At 42.9% G+C, this 21,548-nt stretch overlaps 1 protein-coding gene across 21 annotated transcripts in view; it reads right to left on the reverse strand.

The window, feature by feature from the left end:
* DST (dystonin) overlaps window positions 1–21,548 on the reverse strand; it is a 499,741-nt gene that overhangs the window by 440,952 nt on the left and 37,241 nt on the right. For all 21 annotated transcript variants that reach the window (XM_067753487.1, XM_067753485.1, XM_067753482.1 and 18 more), the window contains exon 3: window positions 14,706–14,906. In XM_067753487.1, coding sequence (XP_067609588.1) covers window positions 14,706–14,906 — 201 coding nt within the window. The remainder of the gene's footprint in view (window positions 1–14,705; window positions 14,907–21,548) is intronic.

Here is a 21,548-nt window from a genome sequence, read left to right on the forward strand (position 1 = left end):
ACCTCCGGAAAACCATCTCCTGAGCAGAGTCACATAATGGAACGTGATGTCAATACTAAAGATTAACTCAAATCGATTAGGCGACTCAATTGCTCACATTTCAGCCCTCATCAAAATTTCATGAGCTCTGTGAGAAGACATAAGTGCAATCTGCTGTAGTAAAGTAATACTGGAATGGAAGAATTCCACTTACTATGAAAAGACTGTAAGACTAGGTATTATTTGAGTTTCAGCAAGACAAAGTCATGCCATGTGATGGCATGTTGCCTTCGGGTTAGTTTTGTTTCAATAATGATTGTTCTCATATTAATAAATCTACAAAGAACAAAAATAGCAATCTCAGGGAAAAATCAGCTTTCAGATATTACAGTGGAAGAATATGCCTATATAATTGCCCCATCTGTTTTAGAGTAGTTGTTTAAATTTTAAATAATAAGCACATTTTCCCACCATTCACGAACATGGTTTTATAAAATGTTCCAAGTAAAAAGCCAACAAATATGCCAATAGTCCTTCGTTAAAAGAAAAAAGAAGTAAAAAGCATCAAAAGATAGCCATGGGAATATTGCCCCCTTCTGTCTTTCTAAAAACCTTCTTATAGTAAATATCTGAATATGAAAAAGAATATGTACATTCTTTGCTGTACACCAGAAACTACCACAACATTGTAAATCAACTATACTTTAAATTTTCTAAGTAAATATCTGAAGTCTGGAAATGATATTTACAAAAATTTAGGCTCACTCTATGGAAAACAAAAGCCAGAAGAGGGACTTGATGAAGCAAAGTGTTGATGAGGTAAATTTTAAATGAAGATGTGTTTCTTATTTTTAAAGGTCTTAAACCTTTCATTATAAAAAATTTCAAGTTTATACAACAATAGAAAAATTTTTAAAACTACCATTTACACACACACAGCTTCAACAATTACCATCTCCTGGTCAGTGTTGTTTGAATCAGACCCTAACCCACATTTCTCTCCGTCGCCCCTTACTGGATTATTTTGAAGCAAACTCCAGGGATCTTATTTCATTGCTAAATACTGTAGTACATATCTCTAAAAGATAATGACTTTTTAACAAAATCACAAAACCATTGCCAATGTAAACATTAATATAAATTTCTTAATACCATCAAATATCCAATCAGTCCCCAACTTTCTCAAGAATTCTTTTTACATTTGGTTTGCTCATTGAAACAAGGCTTAAACATTACATTTGGTTGGTAGGTCCCTTCAATCTCTTTTAATCTATAGATTACTCCTGCTACTTTTTATTTCTTACAATTTATTCGTCGAAGAAATTGGAGTGTTTGCCCCGAAGTTCCCCAGAGTCTGCATTTTGCTAACTCTGTCTTCAATATATCACCTAACACATAGCTCCACCCTATGTTCTGTGTAACTCTGTAATTAGTACTAGCAGTTCGATACTGTTACCGGTCCTTTCATCAGCAGGCACCTGATGTCTCTCCTGCAGTGTCAGCGTCACTGACGATCACCATCACCGTCTAGGTCATTATTCACCTGGATATGCAAAGTGGTGACATCGAATTCCATCACTCCTTCCCTCCACAACACCATTTGATTACCATGTAGAATAAACTCTTACAGCAAAGACACGACAATGCTTGATTCTTTCTCTTTATTATTTTCCAGAAAAGTGAGTTAGTTCACTTAGCATTCTCCAAAGGTCAACAATGAGAGTTTGGTTTTTTTTGAAATGTCATATATCACGGATTTTAAATATACTGATGTGATATTCAATCCACTGTGATCATTATTCTTATTGACTAGGCAGTAGGAGCCTCTCCAAGTTTAACTCCTGATTCTTCTGACAAGACCACAGTAATCTTTGATGCTTCCTTGTCTTCTGGTTTGACAAGATGTGCCTGGCTTTATGAAGTCTTGAAACAGGTACTATTACTTTACATGTATCTTAATGTAATATTAATAAACCACATATTACATACTCTCCTATGGTTCCAAACTTGGTAGCCAGTGTGTATATTAAAGGAGACTAAGTAAAGAGGTCAGTTTATTGACCATTAAATGTAGAATGGGATCCTGGATAGAAAAAACAAAGGCCAATACTGGAACAACTGGAAAATCTGAACACAGGTACACGTTAGACAATAGTATTGAATCAATGTTAAACTTCCTGAATTTGATAACTGAAATGTAACATATAAGAGAAAGTCCTTGTTCTTAGGTGATATATATTTTAAGTATTTAGGGATGAAGAGTTATAATGTGTGCAACTTCCTCAAACTGTTCCCAAAAATGTGTGTGTGTGTTTATGTGTAGAGAAATCAAATGGCAAAAGGCTTACTGATGATCTAGAGGAAGATTATACTGTTCATAGTTATTACTCTTGAACTTGTAAGTTTGAAATTTCAAAAAATAAAGAGTTGTCAATAAAAGGCAAAAAAAAAAAAAAAAAAGGTGTGTCGGCCTCATCTTCCCTTTCTCATTCTAGACCTGGAATCAGCCATTTCTCCAAGGAGCCTGTGATGGCTGCCGAGTGCCTGGCCGCCCATCCCTCCATCCCTCTATCCAGCTGTTGACCCTAATGGCTCACAGCTGCCCCTTCTTCACAGCATTCCCCTGGGCTACCCCAAGCTTCCTCACACCCTCCCTCTCCAGGAGCCCAGAGCCTGTGACTAACTCAGCTGGGGACAAAAGGCTGGCTTCCAGTTGAGATGAACTCTGTGCACTGGTTCCCTGGAGCCAATGCAGGACCAGGCAGAGCCAGCCCCTGCCAAGCCAGCATCTGACTTTGCCCCCACCCTCCCTGCTTCCCTTGTTCCTCTCCTGACCCTCCCCCTCAATACATCACTTACAGCCTCTCAGGCTGTGCCTAAGGAACCTGACCCAAGACACAGCCTGGATTTGTTTCCATAAGAAAAAGAATTCCCTGGCAGTCCTGTGGTTAGGACTCCGCGCTTCCAAGGCAGGGGGCGCAGTTTCGATCCCTGGTTGGGGAACTAAGATCCCGCATGCCACGTGGTGCAGCCAAAAGAAAAAGAAAAAATAAATCTTAAAAATAAATAAATAAAATTCACCAATAAAAAGAAAAAAAGGAAATGACACAGGGAATTATAGTCATTATCCTGTAATAACCTACAATGGAGTATAATCTCCAAAAATACTGAATCACTATGCACTACACCTGAAACTCACATAATACTGTAAATCAACTATACTTCAATTTAAAAAATGAATTAATTTTTAAAAAGGAATGACATTAGGATACTGTAATACTGTATGGGCATTTCTACTGGATTGGTCACTATTTCTAGCCCTGTTCAGTGGGCAGAGCCAGGAAATTTTTTTTTTTAATGAAAAAACCTCACTGTGTGTTCAAACTGATATTTCCAATTCAATTAAGGATTTACTTAACTTTCCTGATTTCACACCTGCATCTCTTCTCTCTCCCAACTGAAAATCCTGGCTCTGAACACCATCAACATATCTACTTTATTTCTGAAGTTTTTCTAACACAAGAACACAAACCGATCACAAAATAACACAATCTTTTGACTTAAAATGCAAGTTTACATTGTTTTAGATCAATCTTGCTTATCCCGGAGTACAATATTTTAACTCATGCAAATGTATTATACAATAGCCCTTAAAACCTCAACTAAGACTTTACATTCTAAGGAGTTTCTCTTTTCTAAGAATGATAGCAACTGTCATTTCATGCATATGAAACAGCATGTCTTGACATGTGACATTCAATCCACAGTCATGCCTGCACCATGTATATAAGAACACATCCTCCAATTAGTAAGTGAGTCTTTCCTTAGCAGTTGCTACTTGTACCTTGCTACCTTGTGTTTCTCACACTCCATGAGCTTTTTATTTAAAATAAGCTAAATGTATCTTCTCTGATGTTCTTATCATTTGGGCCCTTATTCTGTGAACCTTTACTGTGACTCTTCTGCCTCCTTGCCTGCAGCTGTTGTTTAAACTCAATTTCTTTTTAATTGCAGTAAAATACACAAAACGTAAAACCTACCATCTTAACCTTTTTAAAGCATACAGTTCGGTACTATTAAGCGCATTCACCTTGTTGAGCACCCAATCTCCGAACTCTTTTATTATTTATTTATTTATTTATTGGCCACGCCATGCAGGTTGCGGGATCTTAGTTCCCCACCCAGGGACTGAATCCAGGGCCACGGCAGTGAAAGCGGGCCTAACCACTGGACCGCCAGGGAATTTCCCCCAAACTCTTTTAATCATGCAAAACTAAAAGGCCATACTCATCAGACAACTCCCCACTCCCTCCTCCCCGCCCCTGGCAACCACGACATTCTACTTTTGTAACAGAGCAGGACCCTATGGGGCCTTCCTGGGACAGGCCTTCCCCCATATCCTCCGCTTTAGCTCCTCTCTGAAGTACCTAGATAATAGTATTTAATGCAAATTTCCTGAGTGGTTTTGCAGATGTGAAACCCCACCACCACTACTAAATGGAAGAACTACTTGATGACCATGAGCACAAGTCCCAGGCCTCCTGGAGCCTAAGGACTGATAATGTTAACCCCTGTGACACCACCCTGCTGCCTCACCATCAGCCAATCAGAGAACTGTGCACAAGCTGATCACATACCCTGAGACCCCTCCTCTCCTGGTCCTTAAAAATGCTTTGCCAAAACCCTTCGGGGAGCTCAAGGCTTTTCTGGGCAAGCCACCTCATCTCCTTGTATGGCCTTGCAATAAACCTTTCTCTGCTCCAAACTCCGATGTTTCCGTTTGTTTGGCCTCACTGTGCGTCAGGCACAGGAACTTGCGCTGGCAATTTCTGTCTCTACGATTTGCTACTCGAGGAACCTCACAGAGAAATATTTGTCCTTTTGTGACTATCTTATTTCACTCAGCATAATGTCTTCAAGATCCATCCATGTTGCAGCAGGTGTCATGATTTCCTTCCTCATTAAGGTTGAATAATATTCCATTGTATGGATACATCACATTTTGTTTATAATTAATCCATCAATGCACCTTTTGGGGTGCTTCTACCTTTTGGCTAATACAAATAATGCTACTATGAACATGGGTGTACAAACATCTCTTTCCCAGACCCTGCTTTCAATTCTTTTGGGTATATATCCAGAAGTAGAATTGCTGGACCTTACAATTTCTATTTTTAATTTTTGAGGAACTGACATACTGTTTTCCAGAGCAGCTGCACCATTCCACATTCCCAGGAACAGTACACAAAAGTATTTAAACCTCATCTTAACATCAGATTAATTTAGGTATCTGATCTTCATCCACCACAGAGATGCTGAGCTGCACGCAGTGGGGGGTCAGTGCTGACAGGTCAAGGATATTCCCCAGCATCAGAGTTAATTAGCTACTTTACCATGTGATAACCGAGCACAAAGTGTGGAGGCTGTGGCATGGACTTGGTAGTATTAGACCAAAGCGGACTTGCCAATACATTGGTACCCTGGGGTAGCGGTACAGATAATGCAGGCTGTGAGCATGCTCTCAAAGGTATATAGCTACTCCTCAGGAATGAGTCAGGATGAAAACATGCATAATTCCTCCAGTCTATTGGAATCTATATTCTTGTCCCTGAAATTTCCCACCCAATCCCCAAGTGCTCTTGGAGCTGAAGCTCTTCCTAACAGACGGCAGGGACAAAGGACGTCTGCTTCCATCTAGACTGATGACCTGGGCCAGTCCTTACTCTCTGAAACTCACTTTTGTCAGACTGGGTTAACAATATTAAGCCCCATTCAAGATACAAGTTGCTTGTGCAGATTAAATGAGATCATGAATATGAACACACTTTTCAAAATATGAAGTGTGAAAAAAATGCACAACCTAAAAGTTGAGAGTTATGTTATATTCAGCAGACAAAACTGAGGACTTAATCCAGCAACACAGCCTCTCAGCTAGCTCTGAGGGACGGCTCCAAAAAGGCAAGCGGGGAGCCAGGATATACAGGAGTTTTTGCAACAAAGACCAGGTAGTCAGAACATCAAAAGATTATTGTTAATAAAGAAAACCAGACATCTCAAGTTAAGGAATTTAGCACTTTTCTATGTATGGGAAGAGCCTATGTCTGGGCTACCTGAAATCTTCCTTTGATATGTACCTCAGCTATCTGGGGCCAGTATCCTGTGCTTTCTCATCCTGAGTCCCTTTGGGGGGGTGCACAATGAGGGGAGACTGCAGTGACTGACTGCTAGATGGCAGGCATTCTTTGTTTCCATCCTGAGTTCCCCCAGGGCTCACTGTCAGGTGGCTGTAATGTGATGGCTTGATGGCTGCAACATCTTTTGCTTACTAATATGGCAGGTGGCATTTTTCATTCACAAGAGTTACTGCAAAGCAGCAGTTTTCCTGAAACATCACTGTCGTTTCCAGAACTGACCACTTTTCTCCCAAGGCACAAACTAAATTCTGTTTGGATATGTTCGATTGTTCAGTTTCCACAGTTTGATTTTTTTGAACCACACTCATCACCTCACAATTGGGAAAAAAAAAAAAAAAGAGAGGCACTATTGAGAGAAATCAGATGGATTCTTGCCACTCACCAGGAGGGGGCTGAGAGGAGCACAACAGTGATATTTGGAAGAACGGAGAATTAGGTCTAGGAGAAAAGGTCCAGAGAGATGGAACCATGAGCCCAGAAAAGAAGCAGCTCTTTGATTCTCAAGTACAATGAACTGGCTATGAATACAAGCCATCAGACAAGGGGAGACCTCATCATTGAAAGCACTGGACGAAGAGAGACAAGCTCTAGATCTTTCACAGTACCTCTTCACAGGTGGTACAATAGGAAATGGTTTTAAGTTGTAAACCACAGGATTTAGGCAAAGGTCAAGGAGTCACCCCAGGCAAACACGGCTGTTAAACATCAAACAGAATTCCAAGGGAAGAGCTGTGTCCTTTAAAATAAAGAAATTTATACCCATCTTCCCAGAACATTTTAACATTCTGGTTAGGTTAGAAATAAAGTAAAGACTGTTCTGGTTAGAAGTAAAGAAATAAACTAGACCATCTCTAAAGGAGCTATCTTTTCAGCTCTTTTATCCACCCCATCCATGGAAATTTTGAAGGCACAAGTGGCTATCTAAAAATTTTCTGGAAAAAAAAAAAGAAGACTAAAGCACACCTGGAGCCCATGCTCCACAGCAGGAGAGGTCACCGTGGTGAGGGGCCCGCAGGCCGTGGCAAGGGGTGGCCCCTGCTCACCGTAGCTGGAGGGAGCCCGTGCACAGCAATGAAGACCCAACGCAGCCAAAAATAAAAAGATAAAAAATTAATTAATTAAATTTTTTTTCTGTAAGTTTTATTTCCTTGGAGCTTAAAGAATTTAAGGTTTTCAAGACAGCAAGTGGTGCTGAGTACAAGAAAGACAAAAACAATGGCAACAGGCCTTGCTTCAGTCAAATGCTGGCTTTGAAAAGAATCATGAGTTAGAAGAATGTGTTTATTTTTCTCCAAGCAGAGCACATGAACCCCTTCACCAAGTTCATTTTGGTTTCATGAGTTGTTTGAGAAACTAAACTCTATCTATATTAGCACCATTCATTTAATATAGACCATGTACGCCGCATGATCCTGTGCACCAATTATTCTTATAGCTACTGATAGCAGTTTTATAATAAATGAAACCTTTGGTAAGGTCCTGTAAGGGAGGTGTAGCAATGAGCACAGACTCAGTAAGCTGAATGGACATTATTCCACAAAATCCTTCTTAAGCAGTTAGCAAAAGAAATTTGACTTTATTCATTCAGTTCATTATCTAGAACTCCAAAGGGAAAAGGAAACAAACATTTCCTTTAGGAGCTTTGTATTCACCAATTAATTAACCCAAAGGAAGGTGTGAGCTGTAAGCAAGCCTTCCCCAGAAAGAGAAGTGTCCTGAGGTTATGCAAATAAAGCCGCATGGGGCTACACACTGGAAAAGGAAAGGGAAAGGGAAGACCACTGAACAACCTAAGCAGGAAAGGGACAGAGAAACATCCTACATTCTCAACAAGATCAAGGATGTCTGGCTAGTCTTTTCTACACAGCAGCAGGCTCCCGACTACAAAGATGGCCTGAAACCTGTTAATATTAATTTAAAACAAAGAAAAACTATGCAAAAGGGACTTCCATGGTGGTCCGGTGGGTAAGACTCCGCACTCCCAATGCAGGGGGCCTGGGTTTGATCCCTGGTCGGGGAACTAGATCCCACATGCCGCAACTAATGATCCCACGTGCCGCAGCGAAGATCTGGCACAGCCAAATAAATAAATAAATAAATAAATAAATAAACTGTGCAATGTTCCAAAGTATCTTGCAGCCTTACAATGACCTAAGCTGCAAAGAGAAAAACAGAAAATTTCCCAAGACTCGAAAACAAAATCCAACAACGGAAGGAAAAGGAAGGTGAGGTCAAGGAAGTGGTCTGGTAGGAGAAAAGGCAAGGCTGGGGAGGAGTAATGCATTTGCATGGGAAATCCTTTCCTGCTGCTCTTTAAAGTTTCTGCCTGCCATGCTGCCCTTTCTTGGCGGAAGGCGAACATCCTTCAGTGAAAGTCAAGAGCCCTGGACCCACCTCTGCATAAGCCACCTGGAATTTTTTTTCCTTTTTTCTTTCATTCTTTTTTTTTTTTTTTTTGGTGTATTCAAGGGTTTGTTTTTCTGTGTCACTGAAAACAACAGATGTATTCAGTTGTGTGTACTTTTTTAAATTGTGTTTTCCCCTACCCCCACCCCCTACCTCTGGCGACCACCAATCTGCTCTCTGCATCTGTCTTTCTGAAGGAAGGCATCAGAAGTTAAAGGGCACCTCCGTCCTCTTCCTAACCTCTTGGCTCTGGAGGACCCCAACTGAGCCCTCAACGCCCTTCTCTATCAGTATTCACTTCCTGGGTTATCCTGATCAGTCTCCTGGATTTGATAATATCCATGTACTGACAACCCCATGAAATCCAGACCCTAGGAAATCTAGTAGATATTTCAGACTTAACATATCCAAACTGGAAATTTGATTTCCACCCCTCAGGCCACACCAGCTTCTTCCCCAGTGTTCACCTTTCAGAAAGCAGGACCGCCAATTGTCTGCGTTAAGCCTGCCTGAGTCAGAAGTACCAGGTTCAAGACATGGAAACAAGCTAAGTGTCCACTGACAGATAAATGGATAAAGAAGATGTGGTACATAGATGCAATGGAATATTGGCCATAAAAAAGAATGAAATAATGCCATTTGCAGCAACATGGGTGGACCTAGAGATTATCATAAACGACGTAAGTCAGAGAAAGACAAATATATGATATCACTTCTATGTGGAATCTAAAATATGACACAAATGAACCTATCTACAAAACAGAAACAGACTCACAGACATAGAGAACAGACTTGTGGCTGCCAAGGGGGAGGGTGGTGGGAGAGGGAAGGATTGGGAGTTTGGGATTAGCAAATGCAAACTACTATATAAGGATGGATAAACAACAAGGTCCTAATGTATAACCCAGGGAAATATATGCAATATCCTGTGATAAACCAGAGTGGAAAAGAATATGAAAAAGAATATACATATATATATATATATATATGTGTGTAACTGAATCATTTTGCTGTACAGCAGAAATTAACACAACATTAAATCAACTACACTTCAATAAAATTTTTTTTAAAATGTATCAGGCTTGATAATCCAGTTACTGGGGGCAGGAGCCCCAGAGTGAAGGACAGAAGCTCGTGGGCCTCAGTTTTGCCAGCACAGGGAGAGGGCTACCGCTTGGCCAGTACCTGGGGGCGCTGGCAGTTTTTAATCAGAGAGTCCTTCACCTCTATGAGCTAGTGTCAGAGACTCTAAGTCCAGGAAATGCAGGCGGTGGGGTTGACGTGCACAAAACTGGAATCAGTGAAATGTAACAGGGACAGAGTCAGGGTGCCTGGTTATTTTCAGGTGCTCTAAAGTTTTGATTTCCCCTTTTTGTTCTACATTAACAGGCTCAAGTGAGGGCTCTAGGTAGAAAGACTCTTGCTGCCTCCCAGGTCCTCTGCCCCAGGAGGAGAGGCTGAACGAAAAGCATGGCAAGAGTGAGGTTTGGGGCTTATCTATGCTTTCCAGTACCATTTAAAAATAGGTTTTGATTGACGCAAAAGTTAAAAAACTTCTATGCAGCTAGGAAACCTGAGACTCAAACTGATGAAAGTATTCATTAGGATAAACCTCTAGGCCTAGAAACATGATCATTTGAATCTATTCCAACTGCTCCGGTCGGAACACTTGGGTTTATATCTTCGTTCCATCATCCACCAGCTGTGTGATGTTGACAGGTTTCCTCCTCCGGAGAGTGAGCACCTGCCCCAGAGAACTGCTGGGAAGATGAAAGGGGAGAAAACAGGGAAGCACAGAGACACCTGCTGCCTGTGGGCTGCCGAGGTAGCGAGCGTGCAGTGATATGAGTGCTCCAGTGATGGTGGTGATGATGGTGATGTTTCAAGCTCTAGGATTCAGACCCAATTGCAATGTCAAAATACTAAAGAACCAAGGGAGATGTGGATCTAATTATCTTTTCTGCTCCAAGGTGGTAAAAATTCCTAAATGTTCCAGTGACATGTCTCAATATATAGGATAAGTCCCAAGACCTAAAAGAGAAAATCAGGATAAATGTTTGGCTTACTCACTCTTAGAAACATCTCATTTTTCAAAAGAGGAGCAAAGAAAACACATATATTACTAATTATGTTTATATTAGGATCTCCGTTACTAATTCTTATAGCCACGTTGGAGTACAAATGATGAATTCAGAAAAAGTAACTAGGTTGGAGCAGCCGGAGATGCTAAAGTATAATGCATTCCATGTGGCTCGGGGCCCGCTTCCTGGCTGAAAGTGCACTGTCACAGCTTCTGAGTCATCTCCTTCGCTGCTACGTCCTGTGTCAGTCTTTTGACTCGTGGGCCTGTTTCTTACTCAGACTGCTGCTAGAAACGCCTGGAGTGCTTCACATAAAGTCATTCAAATAATCCTGAGTCACCACAGCTGATCTATTTTTATTTCATCTCCAGGCCACCATCAGAGTTGACATTGACTTGTCCCCCCTCTCCCTCCCACTGTGTAAGCTGGAAAAGGCACAGGCTCCGGGCTCATGTGCTGGCCCTACTGGCTGCACCTAACCAAACCCAGAAGAGGACCCAAGGCCGGCGCTCAAGTCCACCTACAGCATGAAAACAGGGAAATGTCAGCAGAGGCTAAGCAGGAATCACATGACATACGAAGCCAACAGCCTCCTGCCACCAACTCTGACGATTTCCAGTCTACAAAACAATGACCCTAGGAGAAGCACACAGATGGAGGAAGTGAGCTTTACCCGCCCCAAAGAAGCTCCTGGAATGTTTTTATTGCCCCTAGCAACAAGGCAGCCTCCACTGCTATTTCCTGTCCTCTAACCCTGCTCCCTTCCAAATGATCCTTCTGAAGAGGAGAGGGCAAAGGCTTTCCTCAGGTTCCCTACCAGCAGTGACCACCAGATGCCGGCAGAGAGCTACAGGCAATGTCCAAGCTCAGGTCCTAATCACCGGACACCCAGACCTCTGCAGTAGCTACTGACCCGGCCCTGTCCTGGTCCCCTCTGACCCAGCCTGCTCAGGTTTAATTCCTAAAATCCTGCTAAGATGATGCTACTCATCTCTTCCAGGGTCTCCATGAAGCACAGAAAATGAAGTTTAAACACAGTGGTATTCCGGCCCCATCACTTTTTCCAGCTTTATCTTGTACATTTCTCATAATCCCCCACATCCAGCCAAACAGTTATCAGCACTTCTGCTTACTCTATTTCCCAGAGCTGACGTCTGCTGGCTCTCCAATTCCTACACATAATTAAGCCCAATTCAATCCTGTCTCTTCCGTTAAGTAGTTACCCCCTAACCACCTTATTTCCGGGGTAAAAGAAAAAAACCTCTCCATTCTCTGAATTCCTACCGTGCCTAACCTACACGTCATGTATAAATATCATTCATTCATTTGTTCAATAAAATGCATCAGATGTCATATGCCAGGAAATATGCTAGGCCAGACGATGTGGACCCCAAGGAAGTCAAGGTCTGGGGGAGAAGGAGAGGAAGGAATTATCATGTACTGAGTATTTATGCCAAGCAGGCCACCTAATTCCACACGTCAGTTCATCCTCACCCCTCAGTGAGGTCGCCGTTGTTATTATCACTTCACAGTAAGAAAACTGAGTCTCGAGGAGTTGAACAGCTCGGCAAAGATGACCACGTATGTTTTTTACTTGCCAGGGTCCCTGTCTGTCCCCTCAGACTCTGCCCATCCTTGGTGACTCTGCCCTGCCCCCTTCCTGACTCACTGGGTTCTGGCCGGGCTGCACGCCTCGGCCACAGCTCCTGGGAAAGGCTGCTTCCTTGGTTCCAGCCCTCTGACCAGGACCCAGCAAGGCCCCTGCCGTCTGCCACCCCTGCAGACAAGGGGTGGAAGGTAGGCAGATAGGTAGGTAGGTTCTACCTGAAGGCTGCTGGAGCATCTCAGCCCTGCCCATGCTTCTGGAAACAGTCCTTCCATTAAACTCTTATGGTACCAGCTGTTTCCTGCCAGATACATAGAGCGGGAGTCGAACCCGTGTCCATCTCACTACTGAGCCTGCCTTTTTCACTTGAGTAACTGCGCTGCTGGAGATCTGTACAAAGGGCCGAGGACCAAAGCAGAATGCACCTCACTCTGATGGGAAGGATCAGAAAAGACTTTCCTGAATAAGCCGCCTGATCTCGAGTCAGTGTTCAGAGGTGAACTGGAATTCTCCAGGCAAACAGAGAGCAAGGAGAGGTGTTCCAGGGCAGAGTCACCAGGCATGGGAACTATGTCTTATTACCAAGGCACTTAGGTACAGTGCTCAGGAGGGAATAAGGGGGGGTGGAGGGCTCTTAAACTTTGATGATGATCACGTACTTCTCCATCCACATGGGGAGATTAGAAGAAAGAATTAGCTAGGTTCTGAGCAGGAGAAGCAATGTGCCTATTCCCTACCTTCAACAGAGCCCTGTCACAGAAGATAAACCCAACGATTCAGCATAATGTATCCCTTAATGACCCTGGTCTCATCTACCAGCACCACCTCGAGCTGTCCCCCGGGCCTGCCACGCGGTCATGCCTCTGTGCTCTGCACACGTTCTCCTCGTCAGAGACGCCTCCCTCCACTTCCCACCGGATCAACTCCTCTTTCAGGACGCGCCTCAGGCGTCTGCTTCTCTGCAAGTATTTCTGGCCATGCACCATGTTCCCTAATGCCAGGTGCACGGTCCACGGCAGCACTTCCCTAACACAGGCCTGCACTCCGTTTACTCGTGTGCGTGTCTGTCCATGGACTCAGTGGTGAGGTGCTGGGGCGCAAGAAGGCAGAAGGTTGCAGAGGAAGTGCTGGGGCCCTGGAGTCCACTGCCTAGACCCAAAGCCTAGACTCTACCCCCAAACAACTGGGTCAACTTAGGCAAGTTATTTACCTCTCTGGGCCTCAGTTTCATCATTCAGAAGGTGAATAATTCCAGTTATACAAGTAAGCCCTCAATAACCGTTAGTTATTAATACATACCTGTGCATCTCTTATTTCCTGTATAAAAAAGCTTACGTTTGTTGAATGAATAAATTTTCCTACAATTTCCTGTTGCTCCGCGTAGATACCAAATTCTACTTAGCCTTTGTTTTATTCAATCATGAAAGGAAGGCTCTCATCTCTAAGTATGTGCTTATTTTACCATTGGCTAAACAGAACCTTTTCTGTAAAGGAATTCAGTTTCTTCCCATTGTCACTGGTCTGGCCGCAAACTCCACATGCGTCTGCTACACAGTTACCCCACAGAAGGGCAGGTCTGTCTTAATAATTTACAGAGACATATTATCACATTAAATCTTGCTGGCTCCCCTCAGCTGGCATGAGTCACGACAATCATAGGCTCTCCACAGCACAGGAAGGACTCATAGGGAAACTTTTTTTTAATGCTGAAGCAATGCAAGATTACTGTAGTCATGAAATACTCCTTGAAAGTTTTTTAAATGTCAGTGTCTAAGCCCCAAATCCTTAACTGTCACAGCCCCGGCAACAAGTCCCTGTGTAAGAGCCCCAACCAAGACAGAAGGTCAGAGCACATGGAACAGTGTGCTCAGGAGAGGAGAAGGGGTGACGACCAGGTGGGCACCAAGCTTCCCAGGTAACTATTCAGGTAACTTCCCTGGTAACTGGTAAGGCAGCTCAGCTGACCCAGGGCACTTGCTAGAAGAGGCCAGCAGTGCCGCCTGGGAGCAACATAAAAACCACCCGGAGGGGCCAGCTCCCTCGGCATCACCTGGAGGACAGCTGCAGATGAAGGGGTCAGCCCCTCCCTCCACACCTCACCATCCCGATGCTGCTTTGTTGTCACCCGCCTCCGCCAACTCAGCTCTCACCACTGCAGGCCTCAGCTGGGTTACTCCATGGCCCCATCCGGGCTCTAGACCCCACTCTCATGTGGTCAGGATTCACCAGCTTTCAATACCCCTGCCCACCGCTGACCAGCGCTTCCTGAGAAACCACATTCCTCGCTGGCACTCACGTGCGTTCCCGACTACTTGCTGGGACAATAAGAGAATAACTGAATTACTTAAAGTCAATCTGATCATTTTTGAAGACTAAGAGAAGGACCACCTCATGTGACAATGTATTTAATATTCTTTGAAAAGACAGTTCCCTACTTACAGGTCTTCTGGTGGAAGCGCCTTGGACGGAGTGGTAGAATTCTGGCTGGACGCGGCTGCTTTTCTTGATTCTTCGTTTCCTCACTGAGATCTCCTGCTCGCTCTGGTGGTGAACCTCCACGGCAGGCTTGGCTTCTTCCAGCCGGGCAGCTGCAGCCGCTGCGGCCCGTCTCCTAAGGTGCCGAGGGCTGGCTCGGAATCCCTGGGGCAGGAAACACAAGCGAACAGATGCAGATTGGTCCTGAGTCAGTTGGGCAGTTCTCTGGGGCTAGTTGCACAGAGACGTCCAAAGACACCAGCTCTGTGAGCTCTCTGACCACCCAAAAAGTGAGCTCAAAGTGTAGCAAGGTTTGTGTGTCCTGCAAAGCATCTCGTGTTCCGGGACCCAGAGTTATTCTACCTTAAGAGATGTTTTAATCCAGAAATGCTAGTTTAAAAAAAAAGTAGGCAGGCATACTGCTTTACTTATGTGGATATAAGTCAAACTATGTGTGAAGAAGGGGGGCTCCAGGTGGGCGTCAGGATGGTACAGGGAAAGGACCCAGTATTACCCCAGGGAAAAGGATGCTCTGCTCCCCTGGAAGTGGACTGTGCAGGAAGGAAGTCAGGAATGCAAGGCATCATCATGAAACACCTTAAAGGGAGGGTCTAACACCAAATGGCGCAGGACAGTGCAGCAAACGGTATGGGTTTGGGGGGTCAGATGGGCTTGGGTCTAAATGCTGACCTGTTCATTATAGCTACATATTTATTAAAGATTGATAATCTAATTTTTCCAGCCTAAGAAATGGATAACATTCTCCTCACAGGGTTTTTAGGTTTTCAATAACGTAACAGATGTAAAAGCAAACGTAAGCAGATACTATGCTTAGACATAAAATTCTAAGAATAGTATCTGGCAGATACCAGGTGCTCAATGAAATGTTAACTTTCCTTCTTTTTTACAGTATGGTGAGTATAAGGACGACTCGCTGGGCAAGGAAACAAGTTCAGCTGTGCATCTGGGAACGTGCACACGGTTTTGGAAAATACCAAAGAATTACATAAAATAACCTCTGTCCTGGAGTAGCTGACGATTTGCTTCAGAGCAGAAGTCTGCTGCAGAGTATACGAGCAGACTGGGATGGGCGACGCGGGGTGAGGGGCAGTGGAGGGCGCGAGGTGCAGACAGACCCTACAGGAGGAATCAATCGATGAAGCTGAGCTCAGCGGACCAGTGGAATGTGGAGAAGGGATAGAATTTATGTTCCAGGCAAGGAAACAACATAAGTCAAGAATGAAGAAGTAAAGTGATGGATTGATGGATGGATGGATGGAATGTTTATGTAGCAATAAGAAACATTGTTTGATGATGTGCACACCCACATGCAGGGGAACGCACAAACGGACGAGGTGAGAATCTGCGGTGTGATGATGGGGCCCTAGACACCAGGCTGAGGATGAAGGAGAAAAAGACAGAAGTTCCAGGTGAGCCACAAAGTCAAAGGAGGGCGGAGGTCAACAGAAATCAACAAGGGAGGAAATGTAAATGGATCTGGCAAAACTGAGGTCACAGTTTGGGCACTTTCTTCTTACCCCAAACACATGAGCCTGTTTCCACGTCTCGTCTGTGTGCAGGCCTGGGGGGAAGGCGGTCCTCAACCCCAAACAGGCCCAGAACATGTCCAGACTCCCATGTAATCCCAGGGCTGTGCAGCAGGTGCCGTGAAAAGGATGGAGAAGGGGAAACTGGGCCAATGGCTTAGCCGGGCTGCTTTTTTTATGCAGGTTCCTGGATGTCCTCCCCCTACGCCCTCCCTCCCCACACACACTCACACACACATGCACCACACTCTGATAGCTACTGAGGGGTTTAGTCACCACTAGGTGGCACTGATTTCCAGAAACATGTGCTCTGGTGGAATGAACTGAGTGTTCTGATGATACACTAGCTTCTGTCCCAGTGGGGATAAGCATATTTCTTAGGTAAATATGCAGACTCTCCTTCTCTTCTGCTCTTAGGAGTAACAAACAACCAAATTCTACTTAATTTCTATTATTACCAATAGTCTCGAGGGCCTACAAATTCTAGAAACTCTTAGGAAAACTACATAAAACTCACTTATAGCGACCAAAAAAAAAAGTAAAACATGTTGGTACAGTCATTTTGGAGAACAATAACCCAGTAAATCCACACCCCTGTATCTACTCTGGAGAAACTCTAGCAAGTAGGCCCAAGTAGATATTCAAGCACTGCTTACAATAAAAATTAGAAACTGTTTAAATCAGTCTTTCCTAAACTTCTGTCACTTTCACTCCACCTTCACATTTTTCTAAGATTAGAGCACCAGCATACACACCTCTGTGATTTATCTTATATCCAAATACACATGGACTATTTTAAAATAACTTCTTACAAACACTACAGGGCAGTACACAGACAGCAAGCAGCCAGGCTATCTGGGTTGACACACAGCCTCTGTCACTTCCTAGTTATGTGACCTTGAAGAGTTACTGAACCATATCCTCATCTGTAAAATGGAGATTCAAAACAGTACTTAATTCATAGGGATGTTGAGAAGCATAAATGAATTAATAAATGTAAAGTACTTAGAAAAGTGCTTGGCACACAGCGATATATAAGGGTTGGTTATGATTATTAGGTATATATTATTAAAGACAAAAGTGTGTTATTAATCAGATGTAAACAGGAAAATGAATCACACTGCAGGTGTGCCCTGCTGATAGACACATGAGGTACCAACCACCCTGGTCATCAGGAGAGAGTTCCCTGCTCTAGAGAATCCCAGGCACTTGTTGTCCTGAGAGTCCAACTGTCTGGGCTAGAACCCCAGCTCTCCCACTTACTAGGTGTACGATCTTGGCCAAGTTACTTCTCTGAGCCTCAGCTTCTTCCTCTGCCAAATGCATACAGTATTCCCCCTCTAGTAGAGTTACATGGTATTTAGATGAGATAGTCTACATCAGCCTCTTAGAACAGTACACAGATGACAGTAAGTAGTCAATGGACCCCCTTATTATTATGGTTTCACTTCCTGGATGCTACAGCAGCAACTCACCTGCCAGCAGTTCAGAGCTATGATCACAAACAGTGCAAACAGCACACAGTCATTGCTGAGCAGGCATTTTTTTAATCTCCCTAAACCACTGCAGATAATTATTGGTTTGGGGTTTATTACACTTGCTTGTCCTAAATACTATAAAAAATAAGCCATGACTTTTAACAGAAGGAAATTTTCTTTTAAAACAGTAGGTGGTGCTATAAGCTCTCACAGGTGTTAACGGGATTTGATGGAGTCAGTATAAAGTCCATTTCTCCCTCTAGCCATTTGATCTTGCCCGGATGTCCTTCAACCAGTAGGTGATGGGAACTTGGCAGTCTCTTGGTAGTGGACTTCTGCCATTTTTAGGCCACGCTGTTTTTAAATTTATTTATTTATTGATGTATTGATGTATTGATGTACAATGTTGTGTTAATTTCTGGTATACAGCAAAGTGATTCAGATATATATACATAGATATAGATATAGACATAGATATAGATATTCTTTTCCAGATTCTTTTCCCACATAGGTTATTACAAAATATTGAGTATAGTTCCCTGTGCTATACTCGTATACTTGTCCTTATAGATGATCTATTTTATATATAGTAGTATGTTATCTCTTAATCCAAAACTCCTAATTTATCCCTCCCTCCCTTTTCCCTTTGGTAACCATAAGTTTATTGTCTATGTCTGTGAGTCTATTTCTGTTTTGTAAATAAATTCATTTGTACCATCTTTTAGATTCCACAAATAAGTAATATCACATGATATTTTTCTTTCTCTTTTTGACTTACTTCACTTAGTATGATAATCTCTAGGTCCATCCATGTAGCTGCAGATGGCATTATTTCATTCTTTTTTATGGCTGAGTAGTATTCCATTGTACATATTTACCACATCTTTATCCATTCATCTGTCAATGGACATTTAGGTTGCTTTCATGTCTTTAGGCCACCCTGTTTTATCAGCACCCTTTGGGCAGTAACTTCTCAGATGCAAAGTCTTGATACACAGCTAAGTCCGGGTTCTCCACAGCCCATTCTACATCTTCCCTCTCAATAACCTGGTATAGTTCCCAGGGAGGCTCATGGTCAAGGATCAACCCATTGCAGTCTCTCTGCTTGGACACTGAATGTTAAGCAGAGGGATGTAAAGACTGAAAATAGCAGAAGGAATTTATCAGTCTAGTGGATGCACCAAAGACCTTTTGAAGCTGCCTATTTCTGTTATAACAATTCAGTTTTGGTTGTAAATTCTACCATACATTTGTAATAAATTCTCTTTTGGTTTAAGTCAGAGTCAAATTCCATTGCCTGCAAACAAAACCCCTGATGCATACTCTTTCTGTTAGGTTTCACGCGGCTAGCTATTTTCCTCACACATCAAATACTCAGACTTAACCAGGCTGTTTGTTTAGACTGTCAAAAAAGGGAGAAGATATTAATAGCAATAATTTACTAAGCACCATTTAGGTGCTAAGCCTATTATATCCACTTCATAGACAACCAAACTGAGGCTTACCAGGAGTAAGTAACCTACCTAAGGCCAAAACTCACAAAAAGAAAAGCTCGTCTTTCTAACTCCAAACCTGTGCCCTCTCCACTTTGCTCTTAGGTAGGGAGGTTATAAGGCAGTAATGCATTCAGAGCTAATCTTCTACATATACTCAGAACATATGTTGACTGATTAAAACAAGAAATGTCTATAAACATTTTAGAAAAGTCAGGCAGAAATTGAAAAAGTTAACATTTTCAAGGAAGAATTATTGTTATATAAGATCAAAGCACCATCCAGTTTATTGATGAAGCATCTGAACAAATGGAAACTTAATGCAATGAGTATTTTATATAGAATTGTTTTTGTGTTATTGGTGTACCTGAAAAGCTAAGGTTTATAGGTAAAGACATAGATTTACCATATTCAAATATTATGAAGCTCAATAAGCCGCTGTTTATAAAGCACGTAATGCCCCATAAAAACCCTACGATTCTCCTCATCCAAGGCTAGAAATAAAGTATAGAGCAGAAGTTCTTGAATCCATGGATAAAATTCAAGGGAGATGGAGCAGGCAATCAATGAACTCGGATGGGGAAAAATATGTCTTTATTTTCACTAAACTCTAATTAAAACCTAGCATAGGGCTTCTCTAGTGGCTCAGTGGTTAAGAATCTGCCTGCCAATACAGGGGACACGGGTTCGAGCCCTGGTCTGGGAAGATCCCACATGCCGTGGGGTAACTAAGCCTATGCACCACAACTACTGAGCTCATGCACCTCAACGAGAGAGCCCATGTGTCACAAACTACAGAGCTCATGCACCCTGGAGCCTGCGCACCACAACTAGAGAGAGAAAACCCACATGCCACAACTAGGGAGGAGCAGTGTGTCTCACCATGAGGACAAGGACACTGGCAGCAGAAGTTATGGGAAGTACTCCTTGGCGTGAGTCCTCCCAGAGTCCACCATTAGCCCCACCAAAGAGCCCAGGTAGGCTCCAGTGTTGGGTCGCCTCAGGCCAAACAGCCAACAGGGAGGGAACCCAGCCCCACCCATCAGCAGACAAGTGGATTAAAGTTTTACTGAGCTCTGCCCACCAGAGCAACAGCAAGCTCTACCCACCACCAGTCCCTCCCATCAGGAAACTTGCTCAAGCCTCTTAGATAGCCTCATCCACCAGATGGCAGACAGCAGAAGCAAGGAAAAGTACAAGCAAGGAAAACTACAGCCTGTGGAACAAAAACCACATTCACAGAAAGATAGACAAGATGAAAAGACAGAACGCTATGCACCAGATGAAGGAACAAGATAAAACCCCAGAAAAACAACTAAATGAAGTGGAGATAGGCAACCTTCCAGAAAAAGAATGGAGGCAAAGATCAAGAAGATGCAAGAAATGTTTAACAAAGAACAAACAAGCAGAGATGAACAACACAATAACTGAAATGAAAAATACTCTAAAAGGAATCAATAGCAGAATAACTGAGGCAGAAGAACAGATAAGTGACCTGGAAGAGAGAATGGTGGAATTCACTGCTGTGGAACAGAATAAAGAAAAAAGAATGAAAAGAAATGAAGACAGCCTAAGAGACCTCTGGGACAACATTAAACGTAACAACATTCGCATTACAGGGGTCCCAGAAGGAGAAGAGAGAGAGAAAGGACCTGAGAAAATATTTGAAGAGATTATAGTCGAAAACTTCCCTAACATAGGAAAGGAAATAGCCACCCAAGTCCAGGAAGTGCAGAGAGTCCCATACAGGATAAACCCAAGGAGAAACATGCCGAGACACATAGTAATCAAATTGGCAAAAATTAAAGACAAAGAAAAACTGTTGAAAGCAGCAAGGGAAAAGCGACAAATAACATACAAGGGAACTCCCATAAGGTTAACAGCTGATTTCTCAACAGAAACTCTACAAGACAGAAGGGAGTGGCATGACCTATTTAAAGTGATGAAAGGGAAGAACCTACAATCAAGATTACTCTACCTGGCAAGGATCTCATTCAGATTCAATGGAGAAATCAAAAGCTTTACAGACAAGCAAAAGCTAAGAGAATTCAGCACCACCAAATCAGCTCTACAACAAATGCTAAAGGAACTTCTCTAAGTGGGAAACACAAGAGAAGAAAAGGACCTACAAAAACAAACCCAAAACAATAAAGAAAATGGTCATAGGAACATACATATGGATAATTACCTTAAATGTAAATGGATTAAATTATCCAACCAAAAGACACAGGCTCGCTGAATGGATACAAAAACAAGACCCATATATATGCTGTCTACAAGAGGCCCACT

Source organism: Pseudorca crassidens, chromosome 10, assembly GCF_039906515.1.
Source record: "Pseudorca crassidens isolate mPseCra1 chromosome 10, mPseCra1.hap1, whole genome shotgun sequence".
NCBI lineage: Eukaryota > Metazoa > Chordata > Mammalia > Artiodactyla > Delphinidae > Pseudorca > Pseudorca crassidens.